General features: G+C 50.5%; 2 protein-coding genes across 4 annotated transcripts; one reads left to right on the forward strand and one right to left on the reverse strand.

The window, feature by feature from the left end:
• Positions 1-71: 71 nt before the first annotated feature.
• FAM180B (family with sequence similarity 180 member B) lies at positions 72-5,200 on the forward strand. Its single transcript, XM_078148875.1, has 5 exons — positions 72-189; positions 502-554; positions 913-1,201; positions 2,426-2,496; positions 2,842-5,200. The coding sequence occupies exons 1-5, from the start codon at positions 72-74 to the stop codon at positions 3,220-3,222; spliced, it is 912 nt and encodes a 303-aa protein (XP_078005001.1). The 3' UTR covers positions 3,223-5,200.
• Positions 5,201-5,320: 120 nt separating this feature from the next.
• On the reverse strand, positions 5,321-15,567 carry C1QTNF4 (C1q and TNF related 4). Of its 3 annotated transcripts, XM_021009824.2 has the most exons (4): positions 10,743-15,567; positions 9,348-10,176; positions 7,948-8,126; positions 5,321-6,590 (listed from the first exon to the last, which is right to left on the reverse strand). In XM_021009824.2, exon 4 carries the CDS (start codon positions 6,583-6,585, stop codon positions 5,569-5,571), a length of 1,017 nt encoding a protein of 338 aa, XP_020865483.1. In that variant the 5' UTR covers positions 6,586-6,590; positions 7,948-8,126; positions 9,348-10,176; positions 10,743-15,567; the 3' UTR covers positions 5,321-5,568. The 3 variants fall into 3 exon arrangements, with proteins under 3 accessions (XP_020865483.1, XP_020865485.1, XP_020865482.1); XM_021009826.2 differs by having other exon boundaries at positions 7,948-8,067; positions 9,348-15,567; XM_021009823.2 differs by having other exon boundaries at positions 9,348-15,567.
• Between the last annotated feature and the right edge of the window lie 1,312 nt (positions 15,568-16,879).

A 16,879-nucleotide genomic window follows, 5' to 3' on the forward strand; every position in this document is an offset into this window, starting at 1 on the left:
TTGCAGCTTCCTCTTCGTTGGTACATATGAAGGCCCAGGGGAACCTTCTGGTGTCCTTTGTTTAGAGAATGATGCACGTGAAGAAGCAACAGAGCTGGGAGTCCGTCTCAGCAGGTGGAAATGAGCCAGCCATGCACCAAGGGTCCAGCAGGATCCAGGCCTGGTTCAGTCGGCCATGGGCCAGGCAAGGTTTGGTTGTGTTCTGGAGATGAGCCAGAGTGGACTAGCATTGACTAAGGTCGCTGTGACTGGTCTGGGTAGACCCCAGAACTGGCTCTGACTTGAGTGATTTGTCTCCAAGGACCGAGCAGTTCTGAGTTACAGGTTTTGGCTGGTAAACTACCTTGTTTAGGTCCAAGAGAAACATGTCCCACCCACCCTTTCTTTCATTCTGCAGACGTGATGATAGACAGGAGCGCTTTCTCCCTTTTAGGGAACTGAACACACATTCCTGTTCAGTGAGGCTATCCTGACAGCTGAATGGGTCTCGGGGCTTGCCAGACCTTCAGAACTTCACTGAGAAAGATTTTGAGGGGCTAAAGAAGAGTCCCAGGGTATGGGTGTTTGGAGAGCCTGCAGCCAGGGGTCAGCCTTCCCCAGAGAGAATCATAGGGAGTTTGAGATGGTGTCTAAACTTATGTAATTAGCACAAAGCCCACCCTCTGAGTAACTAACTGTTGGTCTTGGCTGCTAAAAAAATCCCAGAGGCGTTGGCTGTGTTTGGTGGACAGTGATGACCAGTTGTAGGATGTTTTCAGAGTGAGCACAAAAAGTATTGTGGGGTCACAGGACCCAGGCATGGACACACCCCTAGGGGAGTGTCAGTAAGCATTTGCTACCAAACGCCTTGTTCTTATTAGCAGACGTTCTTATTAGCCAGCTGGGCATAAGCAGAGGGAAATGGGGCTCTGAGTGCCAGAAAAAGCAAATTCCCCAAATTCAGGGGATGAGAAGTCCCCCTGGGAAGCAGTGGAGACTGCAGCCAGCCCCACCCTGCTCTACATTGGAGGCAGATGGGAGAGTGAGGAAGAACCGGTTCCAGTGGAAAGTTGGAGCTGTGGTGGAGACGGGAAAGCTAGGAAGCTGGGGAAGTCAGACAGCATTGTACGTGGCATGGCCCTGGATCTGCAGCTCCGAAGCTGGCTTTGGGCAATCCTGTGCCTCTCCCTTCCTGTGGGGGCTGCATCTCGATGGCACACAGGTAAGATCAATGAAAGAGGAGCAAAAGAAAGGCAGGGCTCCTCTAAATCCAAGGGGGCAGCCTCGGGGTTGTGGTGCCAGACCCATGGGCCCTGCTCTTGGACAGTGGAAGGGCGTAGGAGGCTATCAGGGTGCTGGTAGATGCGATGATGCTTGCTTATTCTTACCTCCCCCCAAGGTGTGCCCAAGCCCTGGACAATACTGGGCTTAACAGAGGAAGATACCAGAAAGTTCCTCTGACTCCAGGCCACAGAAAGGCCTCTTTCAGCCTCCCAGATAGGAAGGGCTCAGCTAGAGCTGAAAGAGGCCTGCATTAAATAGATGCCATGATAGCTTTCCCTTATCTTGATCAAGGGAGCAGTGAGGGCCTGACCTGGGTGGTGATGACCCAGAGAACTGTCCGTTGCCTTTCTCTCCCTGAAAGCCAGTGCTTTCAGGCCACCTGCCAGTAAGGTACCAAGGGAGTTTGGAGCAATGCTCTTATCCTGTCAGTGGTGTGAGATGGCTATATCTTCCCTGTCCTGGGAGTTGTCCTGGGATACCCTATTCCAGCCACGTCCTCCCTACCCAAAAAGGATCCTCTGTCCCAGACAAAGCCTAGGAAACTGTTTCTTCGGTGGAAAAGGATCCTGCTGGTCCCAGACAAGCTACTGGCTGGGGGGGGGGGGAATCATGTGCTAGGGTCAACGATTGGACAGTCCCTCCCCAAATGCAAGGCTGGGGTGGAGGAGCCCAAAGAGCTTGACTGGGCATATTACAGAAAGGAGGAGTAGGTTAAGACTGAGCTCGGCTCCCAGAAACAGGAGCTTGAGTGGGGTGTGGCGGGGCAAATAGGACACAGTCTATGCTTGCATTAGGCTCTTTCCTTTGAGTGAAGGTTAGGGAAAAGCAATGGATTTATTTGGAGGCTGGAGGCCTGAGTTCAGAATTCCAATTCTGTCACTGAGTGACCCCAGGCAAATTGCTTCCAATCTCTGTTCCTCAGTTTCCTCACCTGTGAAATGAGGGGATTTAACTCAATGATCTTTAAGGTCCCTTCCTGGTCTAGATCCATGATCCTGTGATCTTTTCATGTGCCCTAGAACAAGGCAGCTAAAGGGCCAGGGTGTCTGGGATATCTCCACTGTGTTAGTGGCTTCCTGTACTATGGATAGATGCTTATATCGAGGGGTGTGGCTGGAGAAGAAGGGGGAGGAGGCCCTGAAACCTGTCTCTGGTTCTCCAGGACAGCCTATGGACAGTGCTGGTGTGGGCGGTGTTCCCCCGGAGCCAGAGCACCTGGACGTGGTGTTTGAGGTCACTGACCAGGGCCAGGACTTGCTGGGTGGTGGTGGGATGGGTTGAGGAAGGAACTTAAGGCCTGACTCTGGGGTGGGGAGAATAACAGAGGTCCCTAAGCCCTGGGAGAGCCACATTCTGCTGAGGGCGTCCCATTATTCAACCTTCTGCCTTGAGGTCCCCTCCCAACTGACCTATAACACCTCCTTGCCAAAGCCCTGTCCATCCTGTTTCCCAAGACCCACACATCCCCTATTCCAGTCCTGATACTGGGGCCATGTTTACCCTGGCTAATCTGTGTCCTAGACCATTATTTCTCCCCCTGGCTCCCCTCCCCTCCCTCAAGTCCCTCTTTCTCTTTAGCTCCTGTGGACAGGGCTGAAGCTGGACACCACAGGACAGTTCAGCGTCCGGGATGAGGAGCTGGCGTCAACGCGCCCTGGCCGACGCCTCGTCCTCTTCCTCCGGCGCTGGGTCCCCAGCACCTTGGCTGGCACTGAGCAGCAGCTGGGGCAGTGGCACCAGGCCACCCCCCTGAGCCCCTCAAGCTTCCGGCAACTGATGCTCACTGGCGTGGCCTGCATCTATCGCCTTCATGCAGCTCTCGAGGGAGAGGAGAGGGCTGGCTGGGCTGAGCTCTTCTCCCTTTTGGGACAGGAAATCCTCCAGGACCTGTGCAAGGACCACTGTCCCCAGGGCCAGACCCCCTTGCTGAGTCCTTGGGCCTTCCCCAGTGACCCCTAAGCCCTGCCCTGGGCAGTGGGCATCTCCTGCTTCTTTCCAGCTCCCGCCCCTCCACCTCGGGGAGCCCCCCTGCCCTGGGGGGTTCAGCTCTTCTCTCTCCTGCTCTTGCCTCTTTCTCAGACCCGTGGTCCCCAGGAAGCACAGGGGAAGTCCCCTAGGCGCTCTGGTCATCAGTTGCCTCACCTGTAAAATGAGAGTTGACCTCGATGATTTCTAATGTCTCTTTCAGCTCTAAATCCTATGGCTCGGCACGGGGTCACAGCTTGGGCAATATATATGCATGTACACATACACACATACATATTTATATGAGAGTAGCAGTCCTAAGAACAATCGCAGAGCTGGAACTAGGGGATGTGGTGTCCGGTCTTCCCTGGGCAGCACTTCGCAGTGCATGGCACATAGTAGGCACTTAAAAAAATGTTTATTGACTGACTGACTGAGAGAATTGTGGAGTCATCAGTAATCCTCCAGGGGCCCCCTGACTGACTGGCAAGGCTGGGGATAGAAAAAGAACTTTTCCCAACCCTAGACTTGACCTTGACTTTGAAATCACAATTTTAACCATAATCCCAACTCCCAATCCCATAGCTTCCTGAAAAGTCTTTCAGCAATAGGATTAAGTGAAGGAGGTTTGGAGGGAGGAGCCAGGAAGCTTGCTGAACGTCAGTGAGATCTGATGTGGGAATGATGAGGGGGGACGGGGCCCTGTGCACAGGTAAGGCAAGCATCAGCAGGGCATGCTGCTCCCGCCATTCTAACGAGACCATCCCACCTTCCTGGGAGAACTGAGGCAGACGCTGAGAAGCAAAGCCAAGCTCTTCTTGAGAGTCACTTGGTTATTGCCAAGTCCTGGGTCGACTGCCAGAGGTCAGAATGGGACTCTCAAGGAACCGAGCTATAATGGCGGTGGGGAAGGAGGTATCTAGACTTATCCTCCTTTTGGGAAATTTCATGTTGGACATGAGCGTTGTGAGGAGCAGAATCTGGACTGCTGAGCCACCTAAGCCTCCCACCCCCTTTTCTGTCCTCCCAGGCTCCTAGGGTCCTGGCCTAAAGAGCAACCGTAACCTCATGTCCCTGCCAACCTTCCCCTAACGTACTCTGCAGATCTGCTCTGTGGTAACGTTTTGCTATGGGCATGGTGATGTCCCCTTTCCTCCTCTATTCATTCCTCGAACCAGTTCGTCCATGTCAGAGCAAGTGGCTGTTCTCAGCATCAGCCCATGTTAAAGCTCACATTCTCCTACGTCCTATAAACCATCCTCTTCAATGCCATGAAAAGGAATCAGAGATTCGAGGGAGGGTTGGGTGGTGGGTATGATAGAAGAAAGTCCCGACGTAGACATTGGGTCAGTTAAAGGGATCTAACGAAATGGGCACGTGGAAGGAGGGTTGGGCCAAAAGTAGGAGGAGGTGAGCTAGGGAGGTTCACCAAGGAGTATATCTGGCTGAAGAGAGAGGAGAGCATGGAGGAGTGGGGATGAAGAGGTTCAGGTAGGGAATCCAGTTAGAGGGGAGTCAGGGACGTCAGGGAGTCAGCATCAGACTGGGAGAGGGGTATCATTGGGCCAGGGTCAGAGCCCAGGAACCATATGGGGAAGTCAGACCATCAGGCTTAGATGATGAGGTCAGACGCCTAAACAGGGGGTTAAAACAGAAGTCGGGTCAGATGAGAAGGCAAGTTAGGGCACAGGGGCTGAGTTGCAACTAGCATCTCTATGCACTGCCTTTTTTTTCTTTAGGGGTTAAGTGACTTGCCCAGGGTCACACAACTAGTAAGTTTCTGAGGCTGGATTTGAACTCAGGTCCTCCTGACTCCAGAGCCTGTGCTGTATCCACTGTACCACCAACTGCCCCCCAAAGTATCTCTTTTCCACTTAGAGGATTTGGCCTATAACATAAACAGAGTTTCTCTGTCTTTATATTGCTGGCGTCTAGCACCATTCTGGGCACTTAATAAATGCTTGTGGATTAAGTGATTCTTTCCTGAGCGTGGCTGACCCCCACCCAGACACAGACCACAATGTTATCTTTCCCACCCCTGCCCCACCTCACTTCAGGGCAGAACCCAATCAGTCCATGCTGAGACAGAGAGTTCCAGCTCAGATCTTGGCAGCTGGAGGCATTTGGAGCCCTGCTGCTTTATTGGCCCAAGTGCAGACCCCATCCCCACTGAATGGCTCCTGCAGCATTTCCAGCCTTCATGCTGACACAGTGACACAGACATGTCAGTTGAGCCCACTGGGGCACGAAAGACAGACACACGTATACACAGCATGCATCCCTCCCCCTCCCATACCCAGTTGGGTCTTCTGTCTCCACAGGCCCCCTTTGGAGAATGGATCAGGGGTCCAGGGGGCTGAATTGGCCTGGAGGGATGTCTGGGTAGACCAGGAAGCCAGTGAAAGTGATGTACTTGCCGTGATTACTGTAGGCTCCATAGCCCTCATGCTGGTGACTGTGGAGCCAGACAGTGTCCCCAGGTTTCAGGGCCAGCATCACACTCTGGCTCTGCATCTCCCGCCGCCTCGAGGGACTGTCGTCGTAGATCATGGCTTGTACCTCGTCCCGATTCTTCATCAGCTTCACTGACAACATCTTGTGAGGCATCTTGCCGATGGTGAAGGAGAAGTAGTAGGCGCCAGGCAGGCGGCAGCGGAAGATCCCTGAAGCGGCATCGAAGTCCCCTCCGATGTTGACGAATTCCGTGTCAAAGGTGAGTGGCCTGTGTCTGACAGAAGGCGCTTCATCAATCCCTACCAGGCTCTCAGAGCGGGCCGCGGAGAAGGCAGAGCGGGGATCGGGTTCAGGCTCTGCTGCCCGGGCTCCAGGCAGCTGGGCAGGGAGGCCCTGGTGGCTATGGAAGTAGGAGGAGGTGTCTGGATAGATGAGGTAGCCACTGAAGGTGGTGCAGGGCCCCCCTGCTGAACCATAGAGTGCATACTGGGGGTCCCCATGGAGGCGCAGCCAGACCGTGTCCCCATAGTCCAGCTGCAGCATGGCGCTCTGGCTGGCTGCCTTGCGCTCAGGCCGCTGCTGTTCATCAAAAGCCAGGGCCTGCACCTCATTCCTGTTCCTCACCAGCATCACTGACAGGCTCTTCTGAGGGTATTTACCCACAGTGAAGGAGAAGTAGTAGGCCCCTGGAACTCGGCAGCGAAACAGGCCTGTCCCAGGGTCAAAGTCACCTCCGATGTTGACATAGACCTTGTCAAAGGTCACTGCCATCTCCGTCGTACCCTCCAGGCTGGTGGTCCGGGCCACGGAGAAGGCTGAGCGCAGCTCAGAACCTGAACCCAGTGCCCAGCAGGCCACAGGGCCAAGCAGGCTCAGCAGAAGCCCAGTGGTCATCAGTGACATGGCCTCTGCAAGGGAAGGGAAGGAAGGCCCTTCAGGAAGGCCTGTGCAGCTTGGCTTCAAGTGAAAGGCAGAATGATAGGCTGAAGGGCCCTCCCCTTTTTTTAGCCTGCTCCACTCTGTGCCAGCCTTGGGGCTAGAGGCTGAGGAAATGCTGGCAGAGTCAGGAGGGGCTGCTGAGAGGGAAAGCTAGGCCTGTAATATGGTAGGGGACACTCTAGAAGCAGAGTCCCTCTCTGGGCTTGGGCAGTTCCTCTATATAATGAGCACTTTGGACAACATTATCTCTCAAAGTCCCTTCACACTCAAAATCGGTGACGTCATCATCTGTGAACAGGCCTGGTGGGTGATAAAGGATTCAGCTGGTCTTCCGTGGCCCACCTACACCCAAATCCTGGTTCACATGTACTTGGTACTGTGTTGGCAGCCCAGGCCTCAGGTCTCAACTAAAAACTGCGATAAACTTATTCACTCTAAAGTCTGAACTTAATGATACCCTGGGAGATTGGCATTTAAATACAAAAGTCTGGAGAAGACCATGTCCACCCTCAAGGAATGAATCTCTGGAGATATTTCTTTAATGGAGGAGCTTTTCTGGGTATCCTCAGATTATGCCACATGACTACCTACTTATAAAGTCAGCCCCGACTACAAGACACAAAGTCCGAGAGGGTCCCAGAGCGCAGACACAGTATAGCGTACAATAACTGAGAGGCTGGGACTTGGCTTAGGACTCCTGCTTATCATATATACATACTGTATAAGACATAGTGTCATAATGTCATGCCTAATACATAGTATAGCGCAAGGCACTCTGGGTAACAGACCATGTAACCTGGATGGAAGCCTGGTGGGAACCAAAAGAATCACCCTTTGGGGATGGGGGGGGCAGGTAGGGCTTGGGTCTTTAGACACACTGTGCAGCAAGTCACTAGGTGGTCTAAGGCCTTATTCTGGAGCCCAGGGCTAGGGGCTGACTGCGTGCCTGCCTATTCTCCCAGCTGGCATCTCCCAGGTTCCTAGGAGCTTTCCAAGGCCCAACAGGAGTTGAGGCAGGCCTGGGAATAGATTACAGTAGGGAACTTAGGAGCAAAAGGGACCACAGGCCATCAGCAAAGAGCTCCAAGCTCAGACCAGAGGGTAAGCTAGGAAGGGAGTGAAGCCAGTTCACTGGCCTTACCTGTCCTGGTCTCTTCTCTAACTCCAGCTGCTCTGATCCCTGCCCCTGAACTGAGTAGCCTGATAGCTCTCTTCCCATCACTGCCTCCCCTTTAGCCTCATCCCCGTCATTTGCATGACGATTCCTCCCCTTCCACAGCCCCCCAGCTCCCTTCTTGGCTCTGGCCAGGTCTTTTCCCTGCTTACGTTGCTCCTCTCCAGTGCAGCCCCAGATGAAGAGGGATGCTGTCACTTAGAAATTCCAGGGAGGATGGAGCTGGAGCAAATCGCAGCTGTCTATTCAGACTCAGTTTCTCCTTTTGCACACTGGAGGGAAGACAAGTGGATCCAAGTGCCTGATGTGAAGTAGCTAGAGTGGTGGAACCCTTTGTAAAAAACAAACAAAATACCCCAAATGCAACATTTTCACCCTAAGGAACAGGGAAACTGCTCTGCTCTGCCCAGCCCCTCCACGTTCTATTTTTAGAGGATTCTGAGTGGGTGGAACCTCACAGATCAGCCAGTCCAACTCTTCATTTTATCAATGTGGAAGTGGAAAGGAAGGGAAATGACCTACCCAAGGTAACACGACTAGCTAATGGCAAAGCCAGGGCCAGAACTCAGGGTCCTTTCCACTCCGCTCCACTCCATTCTCTTCTATCAAACACTCTGATACCAGCAGTAGCCTCTTCCTGATCTCTCATCTCCCCTATCCCCCCACCCAGGGTCCTCTTCCTGATTCTTCCCATATTCATGGTGCGGCTAGTTTGAGACCCTTCTCATCCACCATCCTCCATCCAGTGTGGCAGCTTCTGTAGGAGGGGAGGGGAGAGGATGGGGGTTTTAGAGGGGGTGGAATCAATCTCTGCATGCCCTTCCACCTTCCATCAGCCAGCATGTCCCGTGCCATCTGGAGCTACCAAATTCTGAGCTCAACCCCTCCAAGGCCCAGTGGGTGCTATCCTAGGACAGATGTGAGGCAGCGCTGGACTGTGAGTTAAAAGGCTGTTCCCTTCACTTACCAGGTGGGGCCTGAAATAGAAGACAATAAAAGAGAGGAAACTGGGACAGGGAGAGAAACCAGAGCTAGCAGCTCCAACAGACAACACTAAGGAATGGAAAATGCAGCAAGCTGAGCCCGAGGCAGACAGCGCCCCCCCCCCCCACTCTAGCTCACTGAAGCCTGAGCAAAGTGTGGTCCTAGACTCTCTACCCCAGGTCTCTTCCTACCCCAGCCCCATCTCCAACCCTGATGGCTCCAGCGGTTCCCCCTCTTACCTGTGCATGCCACCCCTTGGGGCCCCAAGCCCTCTCTCTTATCCCTGGAGAATAAAAGCCCTTGATTGACTGTCCGCTGCGCCCCCCACCCCACTAATAGCCCCCCTTTCCAGGGAAGGAGCCCTCTAGAGGAGAGGACCTTGGGACCCTCTCCTGCCCAGAGCATTTCCCTTCTCTCCTACCTCACCACCTTTCACCAGCTAAGCTTTCAGCGAAAAACCCTTCGTTCTTTCTGCGTTCCTGGAAAGGGCTTCCCGAATCCCCCCTCCAAAGAAGAGGCCCCCTCCCCTATGGCACCGTAGGGTGCTCACCACCACAAGCAGCCTCACCTGGCTGTGCCTGAGCCCTCTGTGATCCCGCGATTCTGCGATCCCGCGATCCCTCGATCCCTCTCGGGCTCCAGGAGCAGCCGCCGGCCGGAGCTGCGCACTGACAGTCCGGACAGTTCCGAGGAAGGCTCGAACGAGCGCTCGCTGCGGTGGCTGGCGGCTGCAGGCGGGCCAGTAGGGAGTCGAAGGGGCGGGGGACCGAGGACAGAGGCGGGAGGGGGCAGAGGGAAGGGAGAGCGAGCGGTGGGGACCTCCGGGGCTGGGGTGCTGGGAAGGCGGGGGACAGATGGAGGGAGGGATGAGCAGGAGAGGAGGCGCTGGGGGAGGGGAGGAGGAAAACGGGGTGGAGGAAAGATAATGAAGAGGGGAAACTGTAGGTGGGCGAGGAAGGGAAATGCAGAAGAAAGACTGGAAAGGAAGAGGGAAAAGGGGTGTGTGTGTGTGGGTGTGCAAATAGCAGATGCTCCATAAATGTTTATTGAATGAATAAAGCAACACATGTGACCTTGGACAAATCACTCCACCACGATGGGCCTGTCTTGAACTGGATGCAAGACCCCTGCAGGGCTTACAGTCGATGCTCTATAAATGTCACCGTGTTACTTGCAAGTAAAAAAGTGAGCTGAAAGTCATTGTTGAAGACATGCGCGAGGGAAGAGGAGGCAGGCTGGCCATTTGGTGAGGGTAAGGATGACAGATAGCAGCGAGCTGCCCAGTGGTCCAAGGGTACCAGGAAATCAGCAAAGAGTCCACCGGGTCCAAACATTCTTCTTACAGGTATGAAGCATGTGTGGGGACAAATGGCCACTAATTGTAGAGGGGCTGGGATCTGCAAAGGCAGGTTTTTGGGTTACAGGGGCTTCCCAAGGTCCTTTGAAGTATCCAAGGATGAATGCATAGGCATTAGCAAAAGAAGGCAAGGAAGATCATACAGGGAAGGCCAGCTACTAGGGCATTGGGGGATTCAGGAGAGAGGACTTAGGATTAGGGTTTGGGTTCTCCTTTCTTCCCTGACCTTGCTGGATCATCACGATCTCCCTACAAAGAACAGTTATTATTAGTCCTATCCTACCCCAGAAACTTCTGTTGAAGTCTTCCTGCAAAGAATGCTGGGCTCTCTAAAAGAAGGCTGTGCCATTGGGGCATGAGCTCTCCCCAGGCTGGAAAGGCTCCAAGTAGAGCTCCAGTGGTGGTCTGAAGACTGGACTACTTCAGGGGAGACATCTTACCTGGCTGAATACAGACCAGGTGATGGATTTTTCAGCCACACCAGCTTTCTACTAAATCACAGAAGGGTTGCAGTCTGCAATGGTGGAGAGAGCCACCCACACCGACCAAACTCAGATCGCAAGTATTGAAATCAGAAGGAAATTCAAGGCTGGAGTGATGAAATACCTTTACCAAAGGTCAAAGTGAGATAAGGGGCTCAGCTAAAACTCAGTTCTGGACTGGAGTGGGGTCCACCGAAGGCTTGAGATCTAAGCAAGGAGAGGAGACAAAAATGAGGGTGGAAGGTCTGAGAGAAGAGAGTAAGGGATGAGAGGGCTTAAATGATTACTGACCAAAGCATCACCATCCTCCTCATCACCCAGGCTCCTAACCTGGGGATCATCCTCAACTCCCGACTTGCTCCAATATTTTTCCTCTCCATCCCTTTTCTTCTCGCAGTTGTCACTTGGGTGCAGTCCCTCATACCCTCATGGCCAGACTTTTGCAATAGCTTTCTGATTGGTCTCTGCCTCAAGTCTCTCCTCCCTCCAATACCACTTCCATACAGCTGCCAAAGTGATTTTCCTAATGCCAAGGCCTGATTGTGTCATATACCATCACCACCCTGCTCCCTCATTCAAGAAGTTCCAATAGCTCCCTATTACCTCCTGGCTCAAATATAAAATGCTTGGCATATAAAGCCCTTCACAATCTGTCCCCTTCCTATCTTTCCAACCTTCTTAAACTTTTACTCCCCTCTGTAAGCTAGCTACACTGGTCTTGCTGTTCCTTGAACATAACACTCCATTTCCTTCCTGACTTCTCACTGTCTGTCTCACATGCCTATAACACTCCCCCTCCTCACCTCCACCCCCTAGCTTCACTGGCTACTTTTAAGACTTGGCTCAAATCTCACATTCTAGTCTCACCTCTCTCCCCACACCGCCAATGCCTTGCTTCTGACATGCTCTCTCATTTACATTACATAGATCTGGAATGCATATTTTTTTTTTGCAAGTTGTCTCCCTGAATTAGAATGTGAGCTCCTTGAGGACAGGGGCTGTATCTTTGCTTTTCTTCGTAGCCTCAGGGCTTAGCACAGTGCTCTGGCTCATAGTGAGTGTTCATTTAATATTTCTTCATCATAAATCTGAAGAGATTGAGACAGATTAAGAAAAGATAAACTTGGCCAATGAAGGAATCATCCTGGATTTCTTCTCTCTAGGAGTGTGTGTGTGTAAAGAGAGGCAGATAGACAGAGACAGACAGAGACGGCAGGCCCATCAGGAGTAGGGTTCAAAGCAAGGTAGAATTAGGTGATAAGGTTATTTGCTCAGGCCCAGTTACAAATGAGAAGGGGTCAGTAGAAAGAGGGAGAGAGACACACCTAGCTATAGATAGCTGCTCTTTAGAAGTTGGACATACCAGGAGCTAAGGAAGAAACAAATCCCAGAAAGTTATACTCAGATAATCTCTGTTGGAAAAGATCTTAGAAGTAATTGATTCCAACCTCTCATGGGCTCCCTGCAGGAATTCTCTCTATGGGATACTTGAAAGGAGGGGGTGGTTACTCAGGCTTTGCCTGAACATTTTCTTTGATGGGAGCTGGAGGAGATGGATGACGGAGACAAGGGTAGGAAGGGTCAGCACTTGGCGGAAAGGCTGGAGTCCTTCCAGACAGTTTAATTAAATCCCTGCAGTAGCCTGCCTTGGGGTTCTGAGCCATGTGGTCCTTTCTCTTCTCCACAACAATGACTTTCTCTAGGGAGAGAAAACCAGGACAGAAAGCAATGGGTCAAGGGCAAGAGAGGATTTCCACTTTTGGAATATGTCGAGATCTTCCAGAAAATGAAGGTGCCAGGTCAGGGGAGGGCAGTTTAAAACCCAAGGGAGGAGTCCTTTTTCAAGACGATGGAGTGTGCCAAAGCTAGGAGTTATGGTGAGGAAGTAGTTTCTAGGAGGGATGAGACACTTAGCAGTCTTGCCAAATAAAATCTACCTTGTCCTAAAAACCCAGGAGCCTGATGTAAGACCAATATAAGACTGGCCTGGCTGATTCTGGGTCAGGATCTAGTTGAAGGCCCTTTGCTAAGCACTGAAAAAGAATCTTATACCTTCTCACAGAAGACCAGGAAGACAACTACGACTTTGTAACTTTTCTCTTGTTATTTTGAAATCAAGTATGTGTCAAGGTAAAGAGGTAGGGGTTGCCCAACAGATACCTGAGCTGACCTTGGAGTGAGAAAGATCTGGGTTCAAATGCTGCCTCTGTCACTTAGACTGCCTGTATGATTCTGAGCAAATCATTTAACCTCTCTCTCAATGTTCCCAGGTAACTAAGACTGTAAATTACGGGGAAGTTATGTTCTGTATACACTGGTTATATAACCTCCACTGGGCTCTCACTGCTGCTGGGCAATCCTGCTATACCTCCCTTATATCAACTCGCTTTCCCACGTACTTCCAAACCTTCTCATCTCTCCTGAAATCTCCCCCTACGCTCTCAGCTGAGAACCTCCCCTCATATTTTACAGAAAAAAAAGGAGGCCATCTTCGGTGAGCACCCACTTCTCCCCTCTTCCTCACTGCTGAGCATTCAAACACCTTCTGCCCCTCTGTCCTCCTCCCGTTTCACATGATGAAGCTGACTTATTCCTTACCAAGGCTAACTCTTCTACCTATTCAAGGGATCCCATTCCATCCTGTCTCTTCCAACAGATTGCCCTCTCTGTTATCCCCATTGTCTCACTTCTCTTCAATTTCTGTCTGTCTACTGGCTGTTTCCCTACTGCCTACAAACACACCATGTCATCCCCATCCTCAAAAAAACCTTACTCGATCCTTCCCCATTAACTATTGTCCTAGACCTGCTCTGCCCTTTGTGGCTGAACTCCTTGAAAAGACTGTCTACAATAGGTGCCTCCAATTGCTTTCCTCTCCTCTCTTTTTAACCCCTTCCAGTCCAGCATTCCACCAAAACTGCTCTCTCCAAAGTTGATCACTTTGCTGGATCTTCCTTCAGATCACTCCCTCTAACCCTAAGTGTCCTGGGCTCTCTTCTCTTCTCCCTATACACTGCCTCAAGAGTTGATCTGATCAGCTCCCATTGATTTAACTACCATCTCTATGCTGATAGTTCTCAAATCTACCTATTCTGCCCCCACCATTCTGCTGACCTCTAGTCTTGCACCATCAACAGCCCTTTATCCATCTCAAACTGGATGTCCAGCAGACATTTTAAACTCTGCATGTACAAAAATGAACTCATTACTCTTTCTAAATTTCCCCCCCTCCTACCTTTCTTATTGCTGTAGAGGGCAACACCCTCGCAGTCCATCAGGCTCGAAACTTAGGAGTCATCCTGGCTCCTCACTCTCTCTCAACCCCCATATCCAAGCTGGTGCCAAGATCTGTTGATTTCACTCCTGCAACATCTCCCAACTATGCTCCTTTCTCTCCTCTGATCCTGCCCCACCTCTGGTGCAGGCCCTCATCCCCTCACCCCTGGACTACTGCAACAGCTGTTGATGGGTCTGTCCGCCTCAAGTTTCTCCCCACTCCAACCCATCCTCCATTCAGCCACTAAAGTGGTTTTTCTAAAGTGAAGGTCTACTTCTGTCGCCTCTTCCCATCTCCCATAAATTTTAGTGGGTCCCTACCACCTCCAGGATCAAACACAAAACACTCTGTTTGGCATTCGAAGGCCTTCACAACTTAGCCTCCTCTCACCTTTCCAGTTTTTTATACCTCACTCCCCAACCTGAAATACCCAAAGACTCTGGCCTCCTGGCTTTTCCGCCAACAAGACACTGCCTGCATCTCTTAGCTCTGTGAATTTTCTCTGGCTCTTTGTCATGCCTGGAATGATCCCTCTGTTCATTTTGACCTACTGGCTCCCCTGGCTTCCTTGAAGTCCCAACTAAAATCCCATCCTGTACAGGAAGCCCTCCTAACACCTCTTATTTCTAGCGCCTTCCCTCTCTGAATTATTTCCTATTTATCCTGCACACAGCTAGCACATACATATGTATATGTGTACATATGTATGTATGTACACACACATTTTTTTTTTGTCTCACCCATTAGATTGTGGATTCCTCAAAGGGGCTGTGTTGACTCTTTTTGTATCCCTAGTCCATAGCACAATGCCTGGCACACAGTAAGCACTTAATGTTTATTTATTGACTAACCAATAAAATCACAGGTTACACACACACACAGCATGTTCTCCTGTATTTGCTGAGAAGTAAGCTTAAAAGCTTACTTTAAAAGTTTTAAAAGCTTAAAGAAAGGTGGTGTTCTGATAAAAGAAGGGACATAATTAATGTGTCCTGGACCTTGGAACCCAGTTCGTAAGGAAGAATGGTAGCAGTGAGAAGCCAGTAGGAGGAGTCAATGAGTCCAAAGCAGGGATTGCAGCTAGACGGCAAGGAAGAGGGGAGGGAGTCTTGGGGTCAGTGGTCAGCCTCCATTCCCTTCCAGAAAATGCTTTTTCACCCCATTGTAATGACATTCCTGCACCTAAGAGGGCCTCTGAGTAAGGACAGACTGGGCCTTCTTAGTTGGACGATCCTGGGCAAATCACCACACCTGTGATTGTTTCTCCAGCTGTAAAATGGAATAATACCTATTGCAGCCACTTTGAAGGTTTGTAGTGAGGATCAAATGAGATAATGCATACAGGGTGTTCCAAAAGTCTTAGTGCAGTTTTAAACTAATAGTTTTAGAGTTAAAGTTAAAGACTTTTAGAACACATTGTATAAAAGTTCCTTGTAAATGTGAATGTGCTATTATTAAATGTTTTGGGTCTCTGTAGAACATAGCATCCCTAGGGAGGCCTGTGAAAGAAGTTACTAACTTCCAGGGAAGTTTCTATTCGTCTTTTTCTATGTCACAGACCCCTTGGCAGTCCAGAGAAGCCTTTGAACCCTTTCTCAGAATATTTTAAAATGCATAAAATCAAACACATAGGATTGCAAAGGAAACCAATTATATTGAAACAATAATAAAAGTATTATTTAAAAAATCCAAAACAATGGAAACCAAGGCAGACAAGTTAAATGATTTACCCAGGCTCACCCAGCTAGTAAGTGTCTAAGGTCAGAGTTGAACTTGCCTTCCTAATTCCAAGCCCAGAGCCCTCTCTCTCTTTACTGGGTCACCTGGCTATCTCTAAAGTCAGGATCTGAGATGTGCCCCCAAGTCCCCTATATTATGTCAATCTCTGATCATTCAGGTCCTGTTCTGGTATTCATCCTTCCTTCACTTGGTGCTATAATGAACAGATGTGATGAGATCTTTTCTAGAAATGTGGCATAACCAGAAAACATTCCATTCCTTTGGCTGACTTCTCAAGGCTGGGGTTGATACCAGTGAAGCACCTTCTCATCCACCATGCTTATGACTCCCACTGATTTTTAAGACTTAAGAGTGGGAAAGACAAAGGCGGGTCTGTGTGGGGGAGCACACAGTTGTCCTCTGATCCTTCTGGATACTTCCAGGAAATGCTTTCCTTTCCCCTACCTTTTTTTCCTCTAGATTCCTATCTCAGTTAAAACAGCCAAAATCTCCCTCGCTTGTCTCCACAGAATATTGGCCACACTTCTCCACTTCTCCTGCCTCTCTGGGATGCCTTCAGGGTCTCTGGTCTTTTCTTGGCTTTGAGTTCCCAATCTGGCACTATTGATAAATATTCCTCTTCAGGCTTGCAGTAAGTCGATTCCAGGACAGTTGCAATTTAACCCAGATTTTAACAAATGTTTATCAGTTCCAGCCTGAGATCTGCAGCCAGAATGCCTGAGAATTGAGATTGAGCTATACCCAAAGCAAACCAGGTCCTTAGGGGCTCCTATTGCCATCATCACCATAGGATCCCAATTGCCCAGCTGTTCTCAAATAGGGATAGTTTTCCATTTGGGAATACCTAAACCTCCAACCAGAAGGCCCTCCCCGGTCACTTATTATCTATCCCAGTAATATCAATTTTTTGTCCAATCTCTCCTCACCTCCTATTCTTGCTTAGAGAAAAACCGGTCAGTTTTGCCTCCAGGCTACATAGCCTCAAGGCTGCTGATCTTTATCTCTTATAGCAGGGATTTTTCATCTTTTTTTTTGTGTCATGGGCCCCTTTGGCAGGTGATGCCTATGTATCCCTTCTCAGAATAATGTGGTTTTTTTGGTGAGGCAATCAGGGTTAAGTGAGTTGCCCAGCATCACACAGCTAGTTAAGTGTCAAGTGTCTGAGGCTGGATTGGAACTCAGGTCCTCTTGATTCCAAGGCCAGAGCTCTATCCACTGTGCTACCTAGCTGCCCCAAGACTAAT

Source organism: Phascolarctos cinereus, unplaced genomic scaffold (genome assembly GCF_003287225.1).
Source record: "Phascolarctos cinereus isolate Bilbo 61053 unplaced genomic scaffold, phaCin_HiC Scaffold_9;HRSCAF=440, whole genome shotgun sequence".
Lineage (NCBI taxonomy): Eukaryota > Metazoa > Chordata > Mammalia > Diprotodontia > Phascolarctidae > Phascolarctos > Phascolarctos cinereus.